At 44.4% G+C, this 22,251-nt stretch overlaps 1 protein-coding gene and 1 long non-coding RNA gene across 2 annotated transcripts in view; one reads left to right on the forward strand and one right to left on the reverse strand.

Annotated features, from left to right (window-relative positions):
* Positions 1-957: 957 nt before the first annotated feature.
* LOC123492379 lies at positions 958-1,730 on the reverse strand. Its single transcript, XR_006661753.1, has 3 exons — positions 1,598-1,730; positions 1,412-1,483; positions 958-1,230 (listed from the first exon to the last, which is right to left on the reverse strand). It is a non-coding gene; the product is annotated as an uncharacterized LOC123492379 (long non-coding RNA).
* A 530-nt stretch (positions 1,731-2,260) lies between these two features.
* The window catches only part of lig1 (ligase I, DNA, ATP-dependent), a 49,108-nt gene continuing 29,117 nt past the window's right edge, over positions 2,261-22,251 (forward strand). The window contains exons 1-7 of the mRNA XM_045224940.1: positions 2,261-2,352; positions 12,687-12,761; positions 13,452-13,635; positions 17,409-17,466; positions 17,921-18,043; positions 18,133-18,444; positions 18,760-18,892. Coding sequence (XP_045080875.1) covers positions 2,261-2,352; positions 12,687-12,761; positions 13,452-13,635; positions 17,409-17,466; positions 17,921-18,043; positions 18,133-18,444; positions 18,760-18,892 — 977 coding nt within the window. The remainder of the gene's footprint in view (positions 2,353-12,686; positions 12,762-13,451; positions 13,636-17,408; positions 17,467-17,920; positions 18,044-18,132; positions 18,445-18,759; positions 18,893-22,251) is intronic.

Here is a 22,251-nt window from a genome sequence, read left to right on the forward strand (position 1 = left end):
CTAGCACGCTGTGAAACACCGCTTCCCATTCATTTTCAATGGAAGGAAAGTGGAGAGGGTGGCGTGGGAGGCGGTGAAGTTAAACTTTTACCAACTTTTCTTGCTTATTGTGCAGTGGAGGATTAAAAAATACATTTTTGCCTATGGATGTGTAGCTAGCTATGTAGCCAATCTGTGTATGGACCCTAAAACCTTCTGAACTAATATTTATACCAAACTATGATCCTCAGCTATCATAGCCGGTTGTATCAACTTCAAAACAGTCTGAATGACATTAATGAACCATATGGATTGAGTAGAATATAATATAACTTTGTGCCAGGGATGCAAGTCCTATATACATGTAGTTATGACCATGCATGAGATCCCCACATTGTAGCCTGTACATTTAATATATTCACTGATCATGTACTCTACCTTGGCAAATAAAGGTGCAGTTCAGGTATGAATGTCTGTGAGACATTCTTTTTCAGTCATATCCAATACCAGGAGTATCAAACTCCAGTCTTTTAACACTTTGTCTGCATGTATGTATTACAATTATACACTTCAACAGTGTTTACCAATCCTGGTCCTGGGACATCAATGGTTACACATTGTAACTATGCAATAGACTACAAACTTGATATAACTAGTTAAAGGCTGATTTGTAATTCATATATACAGAAACAGAATTTTAAACAGTACACTACACTTCCTATGCATCATGTAAATACTCTAAAACCGGTTCATCTCACTATCTAATTTCCTTCATCTGCATTGATCTGAAGACACAGGATAGGTGTAGTATTTCATCAAATGAGAGACTTAATTTCAACCAGAAGAGAATGTGAAACGCTTTATTGAAAGAAGTTAATTATCCAAGTGTTGCAAATACATAATACATGTATTATAGATATTATAATTGTAATATCATATTCTAAATACAAGTTCAATCTGTACTTCAATGCACATCTGGTGAGCATTATAAAAACAGAGGAAGAAAGAGGAGGTGGGTATAGAGGGGAAAGGGAAAGAGGTAAGAACACAGGAGCAGGGAAGGCAGCATTTAATTAATGAATTACAGTGCTACCCTAATATTCTCTCAGTTCATCACAATTACATAAGTGTCTCTAGCGGTGTCTCCTAACAGCCTTGGGCTCCCAGTTGGCCCACAGGTTATCTTAAGATCGGGTGAGATGGTGATGACGGGACTGGGGGTTGGCATCCTCTGTTTACTTCAAAATATACCTGCAGACGAGAGACGGATGGAGAGAGAGCATGATTAAGCCTTCTGTTTTTTTATTCTAACACTGTCAGTAATCATCAGGAGGTGTATCATTAACTCTGGGACTACTACATCTCTCTGTATTTCAATGTAAAGCATCTCTTTAATATGACTTCCTGTTGACCCAACCAAGTGACCTCTCACCTCTGATCATGCTGTGCCCTCTGTGTAGCCAGTTCAGATGCGCGAGGGGTTCACCAACACAGCTGATATAACCTAGAGGATTTAAGGAGAAGGGGGGGAGAGGGATGAAGTGAAGGAGAGAGACTGTTATTGAGAAAATAAGGTAGTTAAAGAGAATGTTCAACGGGAATCTGTGTGTGGTCTCACCTGGTGTCCACACTAAGTGGCTGCAGAGTACTTTATACTGAAAAACATGCACAGACACATGAGGACAAACAATATAGCGTAGTTATAGAAATAATGAAGTGTCTTACTATTCTCCATGGTTGGTCCTCTCGCCTATTCTTTGAAGGTGGAAGGAGCCACAGTTATACACCTGAGCTTGCTTACTGCACAACACAATCCATCAATCAGATTGATACACGTGTGTAGGTGTGGGCTATAGGGTGTCTAATTGTTCTAAATGTTGTCAATATGGGTGACTCTTAAGAGCCTGTTTTGTTTTTGTACAGACATCACCCTTACCTGAACAGCACCCTCACCTGAGAAGTAGAAATCAAAGGGAGAGAAACTGGGAATGTAATAACTGCAGTTGACATAGCTAAGTAAATAGAAGAATACTCGTATTGCCATGTGGATGGCTCTTAAAAGAGCATTTGGTTGTGCGTAGGGTAGTCTGTGGTGTTGCCAGGGAACAGCACCCTCTTCAAAGAAGTAGGAGGTGAAGATCTCCCGCACATGGATTGCCTCCCGTACTGCGTTGTTGGCCCCCATCCTTGAAACATCCTGCAGGGCAGTAGACCTCTCATCGGGCACACGGCGGCAAGCTGCAGATCCCCTCCTGGTCCTCGTGTCCATCCTCATGCAGTTATGCAGGACACAGGTAGCCTTCACACGCCTGAATTCCCCCAGGAGACAGTCCCAGATGGCTCTGGTCACCCAACCTTGCAGTGCCCTACACGGTAACTGTAGGCAATCATTTTGAAGGAATCTCCAATTACAAGGTATCTGTAGGAATTTGGAAGAATGTCATTATTCTACTTTTACATCACCAGGTCATTGTGGATTACTAAAGTATAATATCCCTTATAACAATTAATGATAACATTGGATAGATAGATGCATGTGCACACGCGTGCATGTGTAGCATGTGACAATAGCAGGATCATATCAAGGATAGCATCACAAATGAATACATAAATACCACTTGAAGCTTGATGATGACTTGATCATTTGAATTAGCTTTGTAGTGCTAAGGCAAAAACAAAAATGTGCACCCCTTTGAGTCCCCAGGACCAGGACTGAGAACCACTGCTCTTCATTGGGACCTCTTCAACTGCAGACAGGCTTTCACAGCTCTCTGTATCTGAGGACAGAAAACATCACAAGAAACAGACTTCATTACACTCAAATTAGACCGCACTGAATATTATGTTACTATTATCTCCGTCCTCACTTCTAGGGACTGGAACTACACAAAAGGACCTACCCTATCCAGAATAGCCTACTCTCTCACTTTGACAGATGGGGCTGCTATCCTTTCACCCTCCTCCATGGCTGTTAGCTAGCTACATACAAATGCAATTGGAGTTTTTCTTTTCTTCCAATGATAAATACATCAAGATAGCTACCTAACTTCAAATTAGCTAGCTGGTCAAACTGAATTCACTTAGCTAGCTATCTATACAGTAAGTAAAGTTGGCTAGATGGCTGGCTAGGTACGTTAGCAGCTCATTTGAGTTAGCATGCACTGTAGCTAGTTAGCTAATAATACATAGTTTTTTTTACATTTTCAAAATGTATTTACTTACGATTGGAAACAGGGCAGCAAAGTTTGGTTGTTACCAGAGCGGTTTAGAACATATTACTATTTACCTGTAAATAACCAGACCTTCATACAAACTTGCTATGTGGAATTCTTGATGCACAATCGAATGTGCTGCCAGCACGCCCACAAGCGAGCCACACTGGGCGGCTGACGCGGCACACAGCAATTTACCGCGTGCTAATCTACACGGGGCATAACGCGTTACCTGGCGATATATGTTTTTGCGTCAAATGCATATGGTCAATGTAGATGAAAGCTTGCCTACCTTATCACTCTGGCGATTTTTGAGCTTGCTCCACAAAACTCCTTCCAGACGTCAGTCAACTTGTATACTTCGAGTTGGTAGGCAAATTGTTTATGATTGGACAAGATAACACCTCCCGAAATGGACGAAGCATCAAACCGCTCTGGCCCCACTGATTTGAGGGAGCTCCCAGATAGAGAAATTCTCGCAAACGGTTTATCAGACAACATTAACATACCTTATTCACAACATATTAAGGAAGATATTTATGCAAAAATATTTCAATTTAATTCAGTTGATCAAAATATCATGATTTATAAAGTGAGCACCATCGTCAAACAGAATTCTCGCTCAGCGTCCAGGTTTTGTCACTAGACCTAACACCCCAATACTGACTGTTTCAAAATTCAAGTTGACACCTACCTAAATATATATCTAGCTATTACATTTACATTTAAGTCATTTAGCAGACGCTCTTATCCAGAGCGACTTACAAATGGGTGCATTCAACTTAGAATAGCCAGTGGGACAACCACTCCTTTTTCCCCCTTTTTTTTTAAATGGGGGGTAGAAGGATTACTGGTTTCAAGTGTCTCCGGAAGGTGGTCAGTGACTCCGCTGTCAATCAATTTTATTTTATATAGCCCTTCTTACATCAGCTAATATCTCGAAGTGCTGTACAGAAACCCAGCCTAAAACCCCAAACAGCTAGTAATGCAGGTGTAGAAGCACGGTGGCTAGGAAAAACTCCCTAGAAAGGCGAAAACCTAGGAAGAAACCTAGAGAGGAACCAGGCTATGAGGGGTGGCCAGTCCTCTTCTGGCTGTGCCGGGTGAAGATTATAACAGAACCATGCCAAGATGTTCAAAAATGTTCATAAGTGACAAGCATGGTCAAATAATAATCAGGAATAAATCTCAGTTGGCTTTTCATAGCCGATCATTAAGAGTTGAAAACAGCAGGTCTGGGACAGGTAGGGGGTTCCATAACCGCAGGCAGAACAGTTGAAACTGGAATAGCAGCAAGGCCAGGCGGACTGGGGACAGCAAGGAGTCACCACGGCCGGTAGTCCCGACGTATGGTCCTAGGGCTCAGGTCTCTCAGTTGGCTTTTCATAGCCGATCATTAAGAGTTGAAAACAGCAGGTCTGGGACAGGTAGGGGTTTCGTAACCGCAGGCAGAACAGTTGAAACTGGAATAGCAGCAAGGCCAGGCGGACTGGGGACAGCAAGGTGTCATCATGCCCGGTAGTCCTGACGTATGGTCCTAGGGCTCAGGTTCTCAGAGAGAAAGAGAGAACGAGAGAATTAGAGAGAGCATACTTAAATTCACACAGGACACTGGATAAGACAGGAGAAGTACTCCAGGTATAACCAACTAACCCCAGCCCCCCGACACATAAACTACTGCAGCATAAATACTGGAGGCTGAGACAGGAGCGGTCCGAGACACTGTGGCCCCATCCGAAGAAACCCCGGACAGGGCCAAACAGGAAGGATATAACCCCACCCACTCTGCCAAAGCACAGCCCCGCACCACTAGAGGGATATCCTCAACCACCAACTTACAATCCTGAGACAAGGCCAGTATAGCCCACAGAGGTCTCCACCACAGCACAAACCAAGGGGGGCGCCAACCCAGACAGGAAGATCACGTCAGTAACTCAACCCACTCAAGTGACGCACCCCTCCCAGGGACGGCATGAAAGAGCACCAGCAAGCCAGTGACTCAGCCCCTGCAACAGGGTTAGAGGCAGAGAACCCCAGTGGAGAGGGGAACCGGCCTGGCAGAGACAGCAAGGGCTGTTCGTTGCTCCAGAGCCTTTCCGTTCACCTTCACACTCCTGGGCCAGACTACACTCAATCATATGACCTACTGAAGAGATAAGTCTTCAGTAAAGACTTAAAGGTTGAGACCGAGTCTGCGTCTCTCACATGGGTAGGCAGACTGTTCCATAAAAATGGAGATCTATAGGAGAAAGCCCTGCCTCCCGCTGTTTGCTTAGAAATTCTAGGGACAATTAGGAGGCCTGCGTCTTGTGACCGTAGCGTACGTATTGGTATGTACGGCAGGACCAACTCGGAAAGATAGGTAGGAGCAAGCCCATGTAACGCTTTATAGGTTAACAGTAAAACCTTGAAATCAGCCCTTGCCTTAACAGGAAGCCAGTGTAGGGAAGCTAGCACTGGAGTAATATGATCAAATTTCTTGGTTCTAGTCAGGATTCTAGCAGCCGTATTTAGCACTAACTGAAGTTTATTTAGTGCTTTATCCGGGTAGCCGGAAAATAGAGCATTGCAGTAGTCTAACCTAGAAGTAACAAATGCATGGATTAATTTTTCTGCATCATTTTTGGACAGAACATTTCTGATTTTTGCAATGTTACGTAGATGGAAAAAAGCTGTCCTTGAAACAGTCTTGATATGTTCGTCAAAAGAGAGATCAGGGTCAAGAGTAACGCCGAGGTCCTTCACAGTTTTATTTGAGACGACTTTACAACCATCAAGATGAATTGTCAGATTTAACAGAAGATCTCTTTGTTTCTTGGGACCTAGAACAAGCATCTCTGTTTTGTCCGAGTTTAAAAGTAAAAAGTTTTCAGCCATCCACTTCCTTATGTCTGAAACACAGGCTTCTAGCGAGGGCAATTTTGGGGCTTCACCATGTTTCATTGAAATGTACAGCTGTGTGTCATCCGCATAGCAGTGAAAGTTAACATTATGTTTTCGAATAACATCCCCAAGAGGTAAAATATATAGTGAAAACAATAGTGGTCCTAAAACGGAACCTTGAGGAACACCGAAATGTACAGTTGATTTGTCGGAGGACAGACCATTCACAGAGACAAACTGATATCTTTCCGACAGGTAAGATCTAAACCAGGCCAGAACTTGTCCGTGTAGACCAATTTGGGTTTCCAGTCTCTCCAAAAGAATGTGGTGATCGATGGTGTCAAAGGCAGCACTAAGGTCTAGTAGCACGAGGACAGATGCAGAGCCTCGGTCTGACGCCATTAAAAGGTCATTTACCACCTTCACAAGTGCAGTCTCAGTGCTATGATGGGGTCTAAAACCAGACTGAAGCATTTCGTATACATTGTTTGTCTTCAGAAAGGCAGTGAGTTGCTGCGCAACAGCTTTTTCTAAAATTTTTGAGAGGAATGGAAGATTCGATATAGGCCGATAGTTTTTTATATTTTCCGGGTCAAGGTTTGGCTTTTTCAAGAGAGGCTTTATCACTGCCACTTTTAGTGAGTTTGGTACACATCCGGTGGATAGAGAGCTGTTTATTATGTTCAACATAGGAGGGCCAAGCACAGGAAGCAGCTCCTTCAGCAGTTTAGTAGGAATAGGATCCAGTATGCAGCTTGAAGGTTTAGAGGCCATGATTATTTTCATCATTGTGTCAAGAGATATAGTACTAAAACACTTAAGTGTCTCTCCCGATCCCAGGCCCTCGCAGAGCTGTGCAGATCCAGGACAGCTAAGCCCTGGAGGAATACGCAGATTCAAAGAGGAGTCCGTAATTTGCTTTCTAATGGTCATGATCTTTTCCTCAAAGAAGTTCATGAATTTATTACTGCTGAAGTGAAAGCCATCCTCTCTTGGGGAATGCTGCTTTTTAGTTAGCTTTGCAACAGTATCAAAAAGAAATTTTGGATTATTCTTATTTTCCTCGATTAAGTTGGAAAAGTAGGATGATCGAGCAGCAGTGAGGGCTCTTCGGTACTGCACGGTACTGTCTTTCCAAGCTAGTCGGAAGACTTCCAGTTTGGTGTGGCGCCATTTCGTTCCAATTTCCTGGAAGCTTGCTTCAAAGCTCGGGTATTTTCTGTATACCAGGGAGCTAGTTTCTTATGACAAATGTTTTTCGTTTTTAGGGGTGCAACTGCATCTAGGGTATTGCGCAAGGTTAAATTGAGTTCCTCAGTTAAGTGGTTAACTGATTTTTGTCCTCTGACGTCCTTGGGTAGGCAGAAGGAGTCTGGAAGGGCATCAAGGAATTTTTGTGTTGTCTGAGAATTTATAGCACGACTTTTGATGCTCCTTGGTTGGGGTCTGAGCAGATTATTTGTTGCGATTGCAAACGTAATAAAATGGTGGTCCGATAGTCCAGGATTTTGTGGAAAAACATTAAGATCTACAACATTTATTCCATGGGACAAAACTAGGTCCAGAGTATGACTGTGGCAGTGAGTAGGTCCAGAGACATGTTGGACAAAACCCACTGAGTCGATGATGGCTCCGAAAGACTTTTTGGAGTGGGTCTGTGGACTTCTCCATGTGAATATTAAAATCACCAAAAATTAGAATATGATCTGCTATGACTACAAGGTCTGATAGGAATTCAGGAAACTCAGAGAGGAACGCTGTATATGGCCCAGGAGGCCTGTAAACAGTAGCTATAAAAAGTGATTGAGTAGGCTGCATAGATTTCATGACTAGAAGCTCAAAAGATGAAAACGCCATTTTTTTTTGTAAATTGAAATTTGCTATCGTAAATGTTAGCAACACCTCCGCCTTTGCGGGATGCACGGGAATATGGTCACTAGTGTAACCAGGAGGTGAGGCCTCATTTAACACAGCAAATTCATCAGGCTTAAGCCATGTTTCAGTCAGGCCAATCACATCAAGATTATGATCAGTGATTAGTTCATTGACTATGACTGCCTTTGAAGTGAGGGATCTAACATTAAGTAACCCTATTTTGAGATGTGAGGTATCACGATCTCTTTCAATAATGGCAGGAATGGAGGAGGTCTTTATCCTAATAAGATTGCTAGGGTGAACACCGCCATGTTTAGTTTTGCCCAACCTAGGTCGAGGCACAGACACAGTCTCAATGGGTATGGCTGAGCTGACTACACTGACTATGCTATTGGCAGACTCCACTAAGCTGGCAGGTTGGCTAACAGCCTGCTGCCTGGCCTGCACCCTATTTCACTGTGGGGCTAGAGGAGTTAGAGCCCTATCTATGTTGGTAGATAAGAGGAGAGCACCCCTCCAGTTAGGATGGAGTCCGTCACTCCTCAGCAGGTCAGGCTTGGTCCTGTTTGTGGGTGAGTCCCAGAAAGAGGGCCAATTATCCACAAATGTTATCTTTTGGGAGGGGCAGAAAACAGTTTTCAACCAGCGATTGAGTGCTGAGACTCTGCTGTAGAGCTCGTCACTTCCCCTAACTGGGAGGGGGCCAGAGACAATTACTCGATGCCGACACATCTTTCTAGCTGATTTACACGCTGAAGCTATGTTGCACTTGGTGACCTCTGACTGTTTCATCCTAACATCGTTGGTGCCGACGTGGATAACAATATCTCTATACTCTCTACACTCGCCAGTTTTAGCTTTAGCCAGCACCATCTTTAGATTAGCCTTAACGTCGGTAGCCCTGCCCCCTGGTAAACAGTGTATGATCGCTGGGTGATTCGTTTTAAGTCTAATACTGCGGGTAATGGAGTCGCCAATGACTAGGGTTTTCAATTTGTCAGAGCTAATGGTGGGAGCCTTCGGCGTCTCAGACCCCGTAACGGGAGGAGTAGAGACAAGAGAAGACTCAGACTCAGACTCCGACTCGCTACATAATGGGGAAAACCGGTTGAAGGTTTCTGTCGGCTGAATGAGCGACACCGGTTGAGCATTCCAACAGTATTTCCCTCCAGAAGCCATGAGAAAGTTGTCCGGCTGCGGGGACTGTGCGGGGGGATTTATACTAACGTTACTGTCTGTACTTACTGGTGGCACAGACGCTGTTTCTTCCTTTCCTACACTGAAATTACCCTTGCCTAACGATTGCGTCTGAAGCTGGGCTTGTAGCACAGCTATTCTCGCCGTAAGGCGATCGTTCTCCTGTATATTATGAGTACAGCGACTGCAATTAGAAGACATCATGTTAATGTTACTACTTAGCTTCGGCTGTTGAAGATGTTGACGAACCATGTCCAGATAAAGCGTCCGGAGTGAAAAAGTTGAATAAGGGAAAAAAGTTGCGATGGAAGAAAGGAAAATAAAGTAAAGTTGGCAGCTAAAACGCACAGGAAAAGGACTCTTCTGTCTCGGGATAAAACGTCCGGGGTGAAAAAGTTTAACGAAAAAAGATGAGTGAGGACAAAACTAAAAAGTTGGTAAATTTGTTGAACACAGAGATTGATTAAACGTTTATTAAAAGTAAAACGTGAATAGTTTGGCAGGTAGCCAAGTAGCAACAAACAGCACAGCAGCACGGAGACAATGTCCTGGCGTCGTGGGGGAGCTTGTTCCACCATTGGGGTGCCAGAGCAGTGAATAGCTTTGACTGGGCTGAGCGGGAACTGTGCTTCCATAGAGGTAGGGGGGCTAGCAGGCCAGAGGTGGATGAATGTAGTACCCTCGTTTGGGTATAGGGTCTGATCAGAGCCTGAAGGTAAGGAGGTGCCGTTCCCCTCAGCTCCGTAGGCAAGCACCATGGTTTTGTAGTAGATGTGAGCTTCAACTGGAAGCCAGTGGAGTGTGCGGAGGAGCGGGGTGACATTAGAGAACTTGGGAAGGTTGAACACCAGACGGGCTGCAGCGTTCTGGATAAATTGTAGGGGTTTAACGGCACAGGCAGGGAGTCCAGCCAACAGTGAGTTGCAGTAATCCAGACGGGAGATGACAAGTGCCTGGATTAGGACCTGTGCCTCTTTCTGTGTAAGGTAGGGTCGTACTCTGCGAATGTTGTAGAGCATGAACCTACAAAACTGGTTTGGATCAAGAAGGTCATTCTGAGAGAGATAGCAGGAGAGTTGGCTAGAGACGTCACGCTCAAGAGTTTTGGAGAGAAAAGAAAGAAGGGATACTGGTCTGTAGTTGTTGAAATCGGAGGGATCGATTGTAGGTTTTTTGAGGAGGGGTGCAACTCTCGCTCTCTTGAAGACTGAAGGGACATAGCCAGCGGTCAAGGATGAGTTGATGAGCGAGGTGAGGTCTCCGGAAATGGTCTGGAGAGGAGGGGATAGGGTCAAGCGGGCAGGTTGTTGGGAGGGAGGCCGGCCGGCCGTCACAAGTCGCAAGATTTCATCTGGAGAGAGAGGGGAGAAAGAAGTCAAAGCATAGGGTAGGGCAGTGTGAGCAGGACCAGCGGTGTCATTTGACTTAATAAATGAGGATTGGATGTCGTCAACCTTCTTTTCAAAATGGTTGAAGAAGTCATCCACAGAGGGGGAGGAGGATTCAGTAGGGAGGAGAAGGTGGCAAAGAGCTTCCTAGGGTTAGAGGCAGAGGCTTGAAATTTAGAGTGGTAGAAAGTGGCTTTAGCAGCAGAAACAGAGGAAGAAAATGTAGAGAGGAGGGAGTGAAAAGATGACAGGTCCGCAGGGAGTCTAGTTTTCCTCCATTTCCGCTCGGCTGCCCGGAGCCCTGTTCTGTGAGCTCGCAATGAGTCGTCAAACCACAGAGCAGGAGGGAAGGACCGAGCCGGCCGGGAGGATAGGGGACATAGAGAGTCAAAAAATGCAGAAAGGGAGGAGAGGAGGGTTGAGGAGGCAGAATCAGGAGATCAGAGGGAGAAGGATTTAGCAGAGGGAAGAGATGATAGGATGGAAGAGGAGAGAGTAGCGGGAGAGAGAGCGAGCGAAGGTTGCGACGGCACATTACCATCTGAGTAGGGGCAGAGTGAGTAGTGTTGGAGGAGAGCGAGAGAGAAAAGGATACAAAGTAGTGGTCGGAGACTTGGAGGGGAGTTCCAATGAGATTAGTAGAAAAACAGCATCTAGTAAAGATGAGGTCAAGCGTATTGCCTGCCTTGTGAGTAGGGGGGGACGGTGAGAGGGTGAGGTCAAAAGAGGAGAGGAGTGGAAAGGAGGAGGCAGAGAGAAATGAGTCAAAGTTAGACGTAGGGAGGTTAAAGTCACCCAGAACTGTGAGGGGTGAGCCATCCTCAGGAAAGGAACTTATCAAGGTGTCAAGCTCATTGATGAACTCTCCAAGGGAACCTGGAGGGCGATAAATGACAAGAATGTTAAGCTTGAATGGGCTAGTGACTGTGACAGCATGGAATTCAAATGAGGAGATAGACAGATGGGTCAGGGGGAAAAGAGAGAATGTCCACTTGGGAGAGATGAGGATTCCTGTGCCACCGCCGCGCTGACCAGATGCTCTCGGGGTATGCGAGAACGCATGATCAGACCAGGAAAGAGCAGTAGGAGTAGCAGTGTTTTCTGTGGTAATCCATGTTTCCGTCAGCGCCAAGAAGTCGAGGGACTGGAGGGTAGCATAGGCTGAGATTAACTCTGCCTTGTTGGCCGTAGAACGGCAGTTCCAGAGGCTGCCGGAGACCTGGAACGCCACGTGGATCGTGCGTGCAGGTGTGAAGCGTTTGTATGGCCTGTGCAGAGAGGAGAGAACAGGGATAGACAGACACATAGTTGACAGGCTACAGAAAAGGCTACAATAATGCAAAAGAGATCGGAATAAAATTAACCGAACATCTGGGGAAGCGAGAGAGCGGGTCCTCCCTCACTTACGTTTCACTGAAGCACTCAAATATAACTCTCCCAACTTCCACTTTAAAATTATAATTGTTGTAAACTACAGCGGTTCAATGTTTTCTAGGAATAGACTAACTTAGTTTATTCAGCTAGCTAACTTGGTACAGTATTCTTCAGTGAAAACCGCCCAGGGCACCGTATCCTATGATGCCATAGCTAACTAGCATGCTAGCTTCCAATAACACACGGTTTAGCACCAATATTCGGTTACAACAAACTACCAATAGTGTGTTAACACACTAAACAGATCATTCGTATCCGTGTCTAACGTTATGTAAAGTTTTGGGTTAGTTTTGACAGTTTGAGTGAGTACGTCATCAACTTATTCAGCCAGTTAGCTAGCTAGAATAGTTAGCATATTAGCTAGCCATCGCTCTCTGTCAACGAACCAACCCCTCCTCCCATGGTATGAAACACACAGAGAAAGCCAAGCTAACGTTAACTAGTCACCCATGTCTTGAATTCCTTTTAAACGACTCTGGTTACCAGTATGTAAATAAAAAATAAGTGTAGGTTATAAACTTACCCTTAGTAGCTACTGTTAGGCAGTTAAGTGTAAAGCTAGCTACTGAATCAATTTAGCTAGTTCGCGTCTGTCCCAACGGAGAGAAAGCGTCTCCAAACGCAGAAGCCCGGTTATTAGACTCCGTATGGATACCTTTGCCTTTTTACAGTCCATATTTGTTGTTTGACTTCTCTTCAATTTTCTCTTGCCCTAAAGCGCTTTCTTCCTGCCCAAAACTGGCAAAGAAAAGGAAAGCAAAAAGAGTGATGGACCAGTGAAAGAGAAACCAGAGTAAGTGTTTAAAGCTAGAATCCTTAGGTTCTACATACATTTTTGGACTTATAAATTAAAGATTTACATACACATTGATTCTTTAAGGATATAACTTGGAAATGCCTCATGAGCTTAAACTGTCGTACCCCATCAGAACTCAAAATATACGCTTTTTTGCGTCAATGTTTGTAAAGAACTTAAATGTAAACAAACACTGTATAGCCTCAACATGGTTACAACTATAATTTTGATATGTCATTGCATCCATAGCTGTCTATGAATGAGTGGTTACAATTCTCCAGGCCCATCCCTCAGCTTTATACCTAAACAGGCAGGGTGACCACTTTATTATTGTTTCAACTGCAGATTCTAGCTTTAAGGCCGGAGGTGAAGATTGCAGGGTTTTCACCGGGTGTAACTATCTATACAGGAAACTGATAACCTGTTTTTGAAGTTTGTGGTAGAGTACTCTGCGTCCCAAATGGCACCCTATTATCTACATACTGCACTACTTTTGACCACAACTCTATGGGCCCTGGTCAAAAGTAGAGCACTATAAAGGGAATAGGGTTCCACTTGGGACATATCCGTGGCTTGGATGACAAAGCAGTTAGCTATGGCGAAAGCAAACAGACTGGTCTAGGATGATATGATTACAATTTGTTGCAGTGTCTGTCTTATGTATATATTTTTTCTTATCCTTGCTAGACCTGTCAAAAGTCCTCTCAAAGTGCAGAATGGAGTCCACAATGAGCCTGATTCGCCAGTAAAACAGTTCAGGAAACACAGTCGTCAGATCCTGCACAGTGACGATGATGAGGCTCCAGCTGTGAAAGAACAGGCAGTCAAACAGGAACAAGACGACAAGGCTGTCCTGCCCAAGAAGGAAAAGGTAGCTATTACATTTCCCATCACATTTCCTTCTCTATGTAAACCATCTCTAATCAGGAGATTATTTGCACACCCTGCACTGGGCCTGTATTCACAAAGCGCCTCAAAGTAGGATCAGGTCCCCTCCTGGCCATGTAATCTTATTCTTTAGAATCTAAAAGGCAAAACGGATCCTAGATCAGCACTCCTACTTTAAGACCATGATACAAATGGCACCTGGTCTATGCAATTAAAGACTAGGCAAAGTATGTGTGTGTGCGTGTGTACAGTGCATTCGGAAAGTATTCAGACCCCTTTACTTTTTCCAATTTGTTACATTTTAGAATAAGGCTGTAATGTATTACATTGTTTTTTTCCCTCAATCTACACACAATACTGTAATGTTAAAATAAAAAAACTGATATCACATTTACGTAAGTATTCAGACCGTTTACTCAGTACTTTGTTGAAGCACCTTTGGCAGCGATTACAGCCTCAAGTCTTCTTGGGTATGATGCTACAAGCTTGGCACACCTGTATTTGGGGAGTTTCTCCCATTATTCTCTGCAGATCCTCTCAAGCTCTGTCAGGTTGGATGGGGAGCGTCAATGCACAGCTATTTTCAGGTCTCTCCAGAGATGTTAGATCGGGTTCAAGTCTGGGCTCTGGCTGGGTCACTCAAGGACATTGAGACTTGTCTCAAAGCCACTCCTGCATTGTCTTGGCTATGTGCTTAGGGTCATTGTCCTGTTGGAAGGTGAACCTTCGCCACAATCTGAGGTCTTGAGCGCTCTGGAGCATGTTTTCATCAAGGATCTCTCTGTACTTTGCTCCGTTCATCTTTCCCTCGATCCTGACTAGTCTCGCAGTCCCTGCTGCTGAAGAACATCCCCACAGCATGATGCTGCCACCAACATGCTTCACTGTAGGGATGGTGCCAGGTTTCCTCCAGAAGTGACGATTGGCATACAGGCCAAAGAGTTCAATATTGGTTTCATCAGACCAGAGAACCTTGTTTCTCATGGTCAGTCCTTTAGGTGCCCTTTGGCAGACTCCAAGCGGGCTGTCATGTGCCTTTTACTGAGGTGTGGCTTCCGTCTGGCCACTCTACCATAAAGGCCTGATTGTTGGAGTGCTGCAGAGATGGTTGTCCTTCTTGAAGGCTCTCCCATCTCCATGGAGGAACTCTGGAGCTCTGCTGGAGTGACCATTGGGTTCTTGGTCACCTCTCTGACCAAGGCCCTTCTCCACCGATTGCTCAGTTTGGCCGGGGGGCCAGCTCTAGGAAGAGTCTTGGTGGTTCCAAACTTCTTCCATTTAAGAATGATGGAGGCCACTGTGTTCTTGGGACCTTCAATGCTGGCATGAAAATGTTGGTACCCTTCCCCAGATCTGTGCCTTGACACAATCCTGTCTCGGAGCTCTACGGACAATTCCTTCGACCTCATGGCTTGGTTTTTGCTCTGACATGCACTGTCAACTGTGGGACCTTATATAGACAGGTGTGTGCCTTACCAAATAATGTCCAATCAATTGAATTTACCACAGGTTGACTCCAATCAAGTTGTAGAAACATCTGAAGGATGATCAATGGAAACAGGATGCACCTGAGATAAATTTAGAGTCTCATAGCAAAAGGTCTGAATACTTAGTGAGGGGAAAAAAGTATTTAATCCCCTGCTGATTTTGTACGTTTGCCCACAGACAAATAAATTATCAGTCTATAATTTTAATGGTAGGTTTATTTGAACAGTGAGAGACAGAATTACAACAAAAAAATCCAGAAAAACGCATGTCAAAAATGTTATAAATTGATTTGCATTTTAATGAGGGAAATAAGTATTTGACCCCTCTGCTAAACATGACTTAGTACTTGGTGGCAAAACCCTTGTTGGCAATCACAGAGGTCAGTCATTTCTTGTAGGAGGAATTTTGTCCCAGTCCTCTTTGCAGATCTTCTCCAAGTCATTAAGGTTTCGAGGCTGCCGTTTGGCAACTCGAACCTTCAGCTCCCTCCACACATTTTCTATGGGATTAAGGTCTGGAGACTGGCTAGGCCACTCCAGGACCTTAATGTGCCTCTTCTTGAGCCACTCCTTTGTTGCCTTAGCTGTGTGTTTTGGGTCATTGTCATGCTGGAATACCCATCCACGACCCATTTTCAATGCCCTGGCTGAGGGAAGGAGGTTCTCAACCAAGATTTGACGGTACATGGCCCCGTCCATCGTCCCTTTGATGCGGTGAAGTTGTCCTGTCCCCTTAGCAGAAAAACACCCCCAAAGCATAATGTTTCCACCTCCATGTTTGACGGTGGGGATGGTGTTCTAGGTGTCATAGGCAGCATTCCTCCTCCTCCAAACACAGCGAGTTGAGTTGATGCCAAAGAGCTCGATTTTGGTCTCATCTGACCACAACACTTTCACCCAGTTCTTCTCTGAATCATTCAGATGTTCATTGGCAAACTTCAGATGGGCATGTATATGTGCTTTCTTGAGCAGGGGGACCTTGCGGGCGCTGCAGGATTTCAGTCCTTCACGACAGAGTGTGTTACCAATTGTTTTCTTGGTGACTATGGTCCCAGCTGCCTTGAGATCATTGACAAGATCCTCCCGTGTAGTTCTGGGCTGATTCCTCACCATTCTCATGATCATTGCAACTCCACGAGGTGAGATCTTGCATGGAGCCCCAGGCCGAGGGAGATTGACAGTCTTTTGTGTTTCTTCCATTTGCGAATAATCACACCCATTCCAGCCTTGTGTAGGTCTACAATCTTGTCCCTGACATCCTTGGAGAGCTCTTTGGTCTTGGCCATGGTGGTGAGTTTGGAATCTGATTGATTGATTGCTTCTGTGGACAGGTGTCTTTTATACAGGTAACAAACTGAGATTAGATGCACTCCCTTTAAGAGTGTGCTCCTAATCTCAGCTCGTTACCTGTATAAAAGACACCTGGGAGCCAGAAATCTTTCTGATTGAGAGGGGGTCATACTTATTTCCCTCATTAAAATGCAAATCTATTTATAACATTTTTGACATGCGTTTTTCTGGATTTTATTGTTGTTATTCTGTCTCTCACTGTTCAAATAAACCTACCATAAAAATTATACACTGATCATTTCTTTGTCAGTGGGCAAACGTACAAAATCAGCAGGGGATCAAATACTTTTGTGTGTGTGTGTGTGTGTGTGTGTGTGTGTGTGTATATATATATATATATACACTTAGTTGGAGTCATTAAAACTCGTTTTTCAACCACTCCACAAATGTCTTGTTAACAAACTATAGTTTTGGCAAGTCAGTTAGGACATCTACTTTGTGCATGACACAAGTAATTTTTCCAACAATTGTTTACAGACAGATTATTTCACTTATAATTCACTGTATCACAATTCCAGCGGGTCAGAAGTTTACATACACTAAGTTGACTGTGCCTTTAAACGGCTACAAAATCAGCAGGGGATCAAATAGTTTTTTCCCTCACTGTATGTAAATAAGGTTTGTTTTTAATTTTTTATAAAGTAACAAAATTGTCCAAAAACCTGTTTTAGCTTTGTCATTATGGGGTATTGTGTATAGATTGATGAGGAAAAACATTTTATTTAATAAATTTTTGAAAAAGGCTGTAACGTAACAAAATGTGGAAAAAGTGAAGGTCTGAATACTTTCCGAATGCACTGTATATATAGATCTGAGTAAGCATTGTCTTTTCCCCCACAGAATGAAGTATTCAAGGCAGTCCCCACCCCCTTGTCCCCCGCTGCTGCCCCCGTCACTCTTGCTACACCAGTGACCCCAGCTGCCACCCGACAGTCCCACGTCCACCTCACCCTCAGGAATACTCAAGAGCCGGACCGGTCAGTCTCTAGCTAAAATAAAATAAATAATATGCCATTTAGCAGACGCTTTTATCCAAAGCGACTTACAGTCAAGCGTGCATACATTTTTGTGTATGGGTTGTCCCGGGGTTCGAACCCACTACCTTGGCGTTACAAGCGCCGTGCTCTACCAGCTGAGCTACAGAGGACCACAAGTTAAACAAGTCCATCAGCCTCTACTAACACGCTGTTAACTATCTTATCTAATGCAGCTTGCAATTTCAAAGTTGTTATATGAAATATGAAAAACACTGTCATATCTGGTCTTACTTGTTGCAGGTGCGTGGGAATTATTACTAAAAGAAAAGAAGCTCGCACACAAGTTGTTTGAAAAAAACACCACCGTTTTTGGTTGCATAATTGCACTAATTTCACATAAGTGTTCAGTAGTAATGCATCTCTAACTGTTTGTCTTTCTGTGTCATCTCTGTAGCAAGGAAGCAGTTCCCAAAGAGAAAACTGGACAGCAGGAGTGGCAGTGAGGAGGAGGAGGTGAAGGAGGAACAAGGACTGCAGAATAAAAGAGCTAGGGTTGACAAAACACAGGACAGCACAGGTAAGGTTTTCTATCCTCCATTACAAGTGTGTTCATTCCTACCCCTTCTTTCATGGATTGCATCACTCCATTTCTATCATTCTCTGTAGAGAATGAAGAGGAAGCAATGCAGGTGGGAGGAGAGGAAAAAAGTGTGGATAAGCCTAAGATAGCGGCGGAAAAAACGGAGCAGAATGAGACGGATGAAGAGAAGACTAAAGACGACGAAAAGGAGAAAGAAATTGATGTGAAAGAGACCACGACCGAGAAGGCAGAGGACGATGGAAAGAAGTTGAAAGAGGAAAAAGAGAAAGGAAAAAGTCCTAAAACTCAAAAGAAGGCGGTAAAGGATGAGAAAGAAATTGAGGACAAAGTGTCACAAAGGCCCCAAGCCAAGAAAGCCCCCATCAGCAGTTTCTTTGGTGAGATTTTTCCCCCACTTACATCTCTATGAATGAGTTTGCTCTCTGCAGTTTGTTTAGAAGAAACCTGAAGGAGTGTAAGTGTGTCTCAAATGGCATCCTATTCCCTTTATAGTGCACTACTTTTGACCAGAGCCGTATGGGCCTTGTCAAATGTAGTGCACTATATAGGGAATAGGGTGCCATTCGGGCCTCAACCTCAATTTGCTTTGGGAAGTTTAGAAGAAATCTGAAGTGGTGTAAGAGGCTTATAAGCTGCAGAGATGGCAGTGGAACAAGTAAATGTAACATGCTTTGTACTTCTCTGTTCTCTAGCTCCCAGGAAAGCAGCTGTGAAGATGGAAAAACCAGAGGAGAAAAGCGTGGAAGGGAGAAGGCTGAGCGGGGAGAAGAAGGAGGAAGAGGAAAAGGTGGCCAGTATCACTGAGGTTGTTAAAGACAAGAAAGGGTAAGCGAGCGACAACTGCCGATAATGCAAATTTATTTACTTTACACCAGTGGTCACCGATCTCCAAGCCATTCCTTATTTATGTTTTATTTTTTGGGTACTTTTACCCCTTTTTCTCCCCAATTTTGTGATATCCAATTGGTAGTTAGTCTTGTCCCATCGCTGCAACTCCCCTACGGACTCGGGAGAGGCAAAGTTCGAGAGCCATGCGTCCTCCGAAACACGACCCTGCCAAGGCGCACTGCTTCTTGACACACTGCTCCCTTAACCCGGAAGCCAGCCGCACCAATGAGTCGGAGGAAACACCGTTCAGCTGGCGACCGGAGTCAGCTTGCAGGCGCCCGACTCGCCACAAGGAGTCGCTAGAGCGCGATGGGACAAGGAAATCCCAGCCGGCCAAACCCTCCCCTAACCCGGACGACGCTGGGCCAATTGTGCGCCGGCTCACAGGTTTCCCGGTCACGGCCGGCTGTAACGCAGCCTGGGATCGAACCTGGGACTGTAGTGATGCCTCAAGCAGTGCGATGCAGTGCCTTTGACTGCTGCGCCACTCGGGAGGCCCTCCAAGCCATTTCTAGTTGATCACCAAATATTTCTGTAAAAAACAACAACGCTGCTGGCAGTATGTGCACTTGATTCAGCAGCGCTAACGCCGGGCATGCAAAGTGTTCCCATTTTGAACCATTTCATGTGTCTGAAGGTAGAACTCCGCCGACCCAGCAGGCCCAGAGAGCAAATCAAGTGCACCTACAGTGAAGGAAGAAAGTATTTGATCCCCTGCTGATTTTGTACGTTTGCCCACTGACAGACATGATCAGTCTATAATTTTAATGGTACGTTTATTTGAACAGTGAGAGACAGAATAACAACAACAAAATCCAGAAAAACGCATGTCAAAAATGTTATCAATTGATTTGCATTTTAATGAGGGAAATAAGTATTTGACCCCCTCTCAATCAGAGAGATTTCTGGCTCCCAGGTGTCTTTTTTATACAGGTAACGAGCTGAGATTAGGAGCACACTCTTAAAGGGAGTGCTCCTAATCTCAGCTTCTTTCCTGTATAAAAGACACCTGTCCACAGAAGCAATCAATCAATCAGATTCCAAACTCTCCACCATGGCCAAGACCAAAGAGCTCTCCAAGGATGTCAGGGACAAGATAGACCTACACAAGGCTGGAATGGGCTACAAGACCATCACTAAAGCAGCTTGGTGAGAAGGTGACAACAGTTGGTGCGATTATTCGCAAATGGAAGAAACACAAAAGACTATCAATCTCCCTCGGCCTGGGCTCCATGCAAGTCTCACCTCGTGGAGTTGCAATGATTATGAGAATGGTGAGGAATCAGCCCAGAACTACATGGGAGGATCTTGTCAATGAGCTCAAGGCAGCTGGGGCCATAGTCACCAAGAACAATTGGTAACACACTACGCCGTGAAGGACTGAAATCCTGCAGCGCCCGCAAGGTCCCCCTGCTCAAGAAAGCACATTAACATGCCCATCTGAAGTTTGCCAATGAACATCTGAAGGATTCAGAGGAGAACTGGGTGAAAGTGTTGTGGTCAGATGAGACCAAAATGGAGCTCTTTGGCATCAACTCAACTCGCCGTGTTTGGAGGAGGAGGAATGCTGCCTATGACCCCAAGAACACCATCAAACATGGAGGTGGAAACATTATGCTTTGGGGGTGTTTTTCTGCTAAGGGGACAGGACAACTTCACCGCATCAAAGGGATGATGGACGGGGCCATGTACCATCAAATCTTTGGTGAGAACCTCAGAATGGGTAGTGGATGGGTATTCCAGCATGACAATGACCTAAAACACACGGCCAAGGCAACAAAGGAGTGGCTCAAGAAGAAGCACATTAAGGTCCTGGAGTGGCCTAGCCAGTCTCCAGACCTTAATCCCATAGAAAATCTGTGGAGGGAGCTGAAGGTTCGAGTTGCCAAATGTCAGCCTCGAAACCTTAATGACTTGGAGAAGATCTGCAAAGAGGAGTGGGACAAAATCCCTCCTGAGATGTGTGCAAACCTGGTGGCCAACTACAAGAAACATCTGACCTCTGTGATTGCCAACAAGGGTTTTGCCACCAAGTACTAAGTCATGTTTTGCAGAGGGGTCAAATACTTATTTCCCTCATTAAAATGCAAATCAATTTATAACGTTTTTGACATGCGTTTTTCTGGATTTTATTGTTGTTATTCTGTTTCTCACTGTTCAAATAAACCTACCATTAAAATTATAGAATTATCATTTATTTGTCAGTGGGCAAACATACAAAATCAGCAGGGGATCAAATACTTTTTTCCCTCACTGTATAGGCCTAACGCTGGCTGGCCAATCAGATAGCTCATATCACCGTGTCTGCACAGTTTCTTTGCTCCATAGACTCATGTAAAAAGAAGCCTAGAACGCACGGCAAAGTTGATAATGTGAGAGAGAGACTGAACGAATACATCAAAGAGCTGCTTTTTTTATGAGTAAGTTGTTATTCAGCACTGTCAGTTGGTTCAACAGTTTTATAAGCCATAAAATGCGAATTCTCCCTACTTCCACTCAAGCTACAACCAGCACTGCAGCTTCAATTAATTAACCAGTATAGCAAATTGTTTCAATAAGCTTGCGTTATTATTTGCGGCTTGTTTCTTTTTTAATAGAGGAATATTTCACTTTCTCTGGTCATAGGAGTAACAACATGAATTGGTGCATGAGGCAGAAATAAATGTCACCATCAGCTGGAAGACTGTCCCCTTTTCTCAGCAGAGGGAAGGTTGGTGAGTCGGGTGAGAGGCAGCCTCACCGTTGCTCCCTCCCTCCCCTCAGACTGACAATTAGATGCAGGCCATCAGTCCAGTAAAAAAAATATATATATAATGCTCACTCAGCTGTGCCTCACAAGTAGTACTTCAAATGGTCAATTACAAGTGTGATTATATACCAAAAATGTTGAAATATGGTCTGAGAAGAACAACATTGGCAGGGCAATTGAAGTGTAGTCAATATGCAGTGATAATGTATTTGGCCTATAGCCTACTGCAAACTTCATTGCTACAGAACTGTTTTTAATTGGTTAATGTTGCATAGGCTTACGTTTAAGTCATGTTTAAAATTAAATTAAATCTGAGCGGTAGGTCTCTGCTTGCATTTTGACTCAAAGGTCCCGTGTGGCTCAGTTGCTAGAGCATGGCACTTGCAACGCCAGGGTTGTGTGTTCGATTCCCACGGGAGACCAATACGAACAAATATGAAAATGTATGCACTCACTACTGTAAGTCGTTCTGGATAAGAGCGTCTGCTAAATGACTTAAATGTAAAGGTTTTTGTGACCACTGGTTTACACCATGTCTTTGAAGGAG

The sequence above is a fragment of the Coregonus clupeaformis genome, chromosome 14 (assembly GCF_020615455.1).
Source record: "Coregonus clupeaformis isolate EN_2021a chromosome 14, ASM2061545v1, whole genome shotgun sequence".
NCBI lineage: Eukaryota > Metazoa > Chordata > Actinopteri > Salmoniformes > Salmonidae > Coregonus > Coregonus clupeaformis.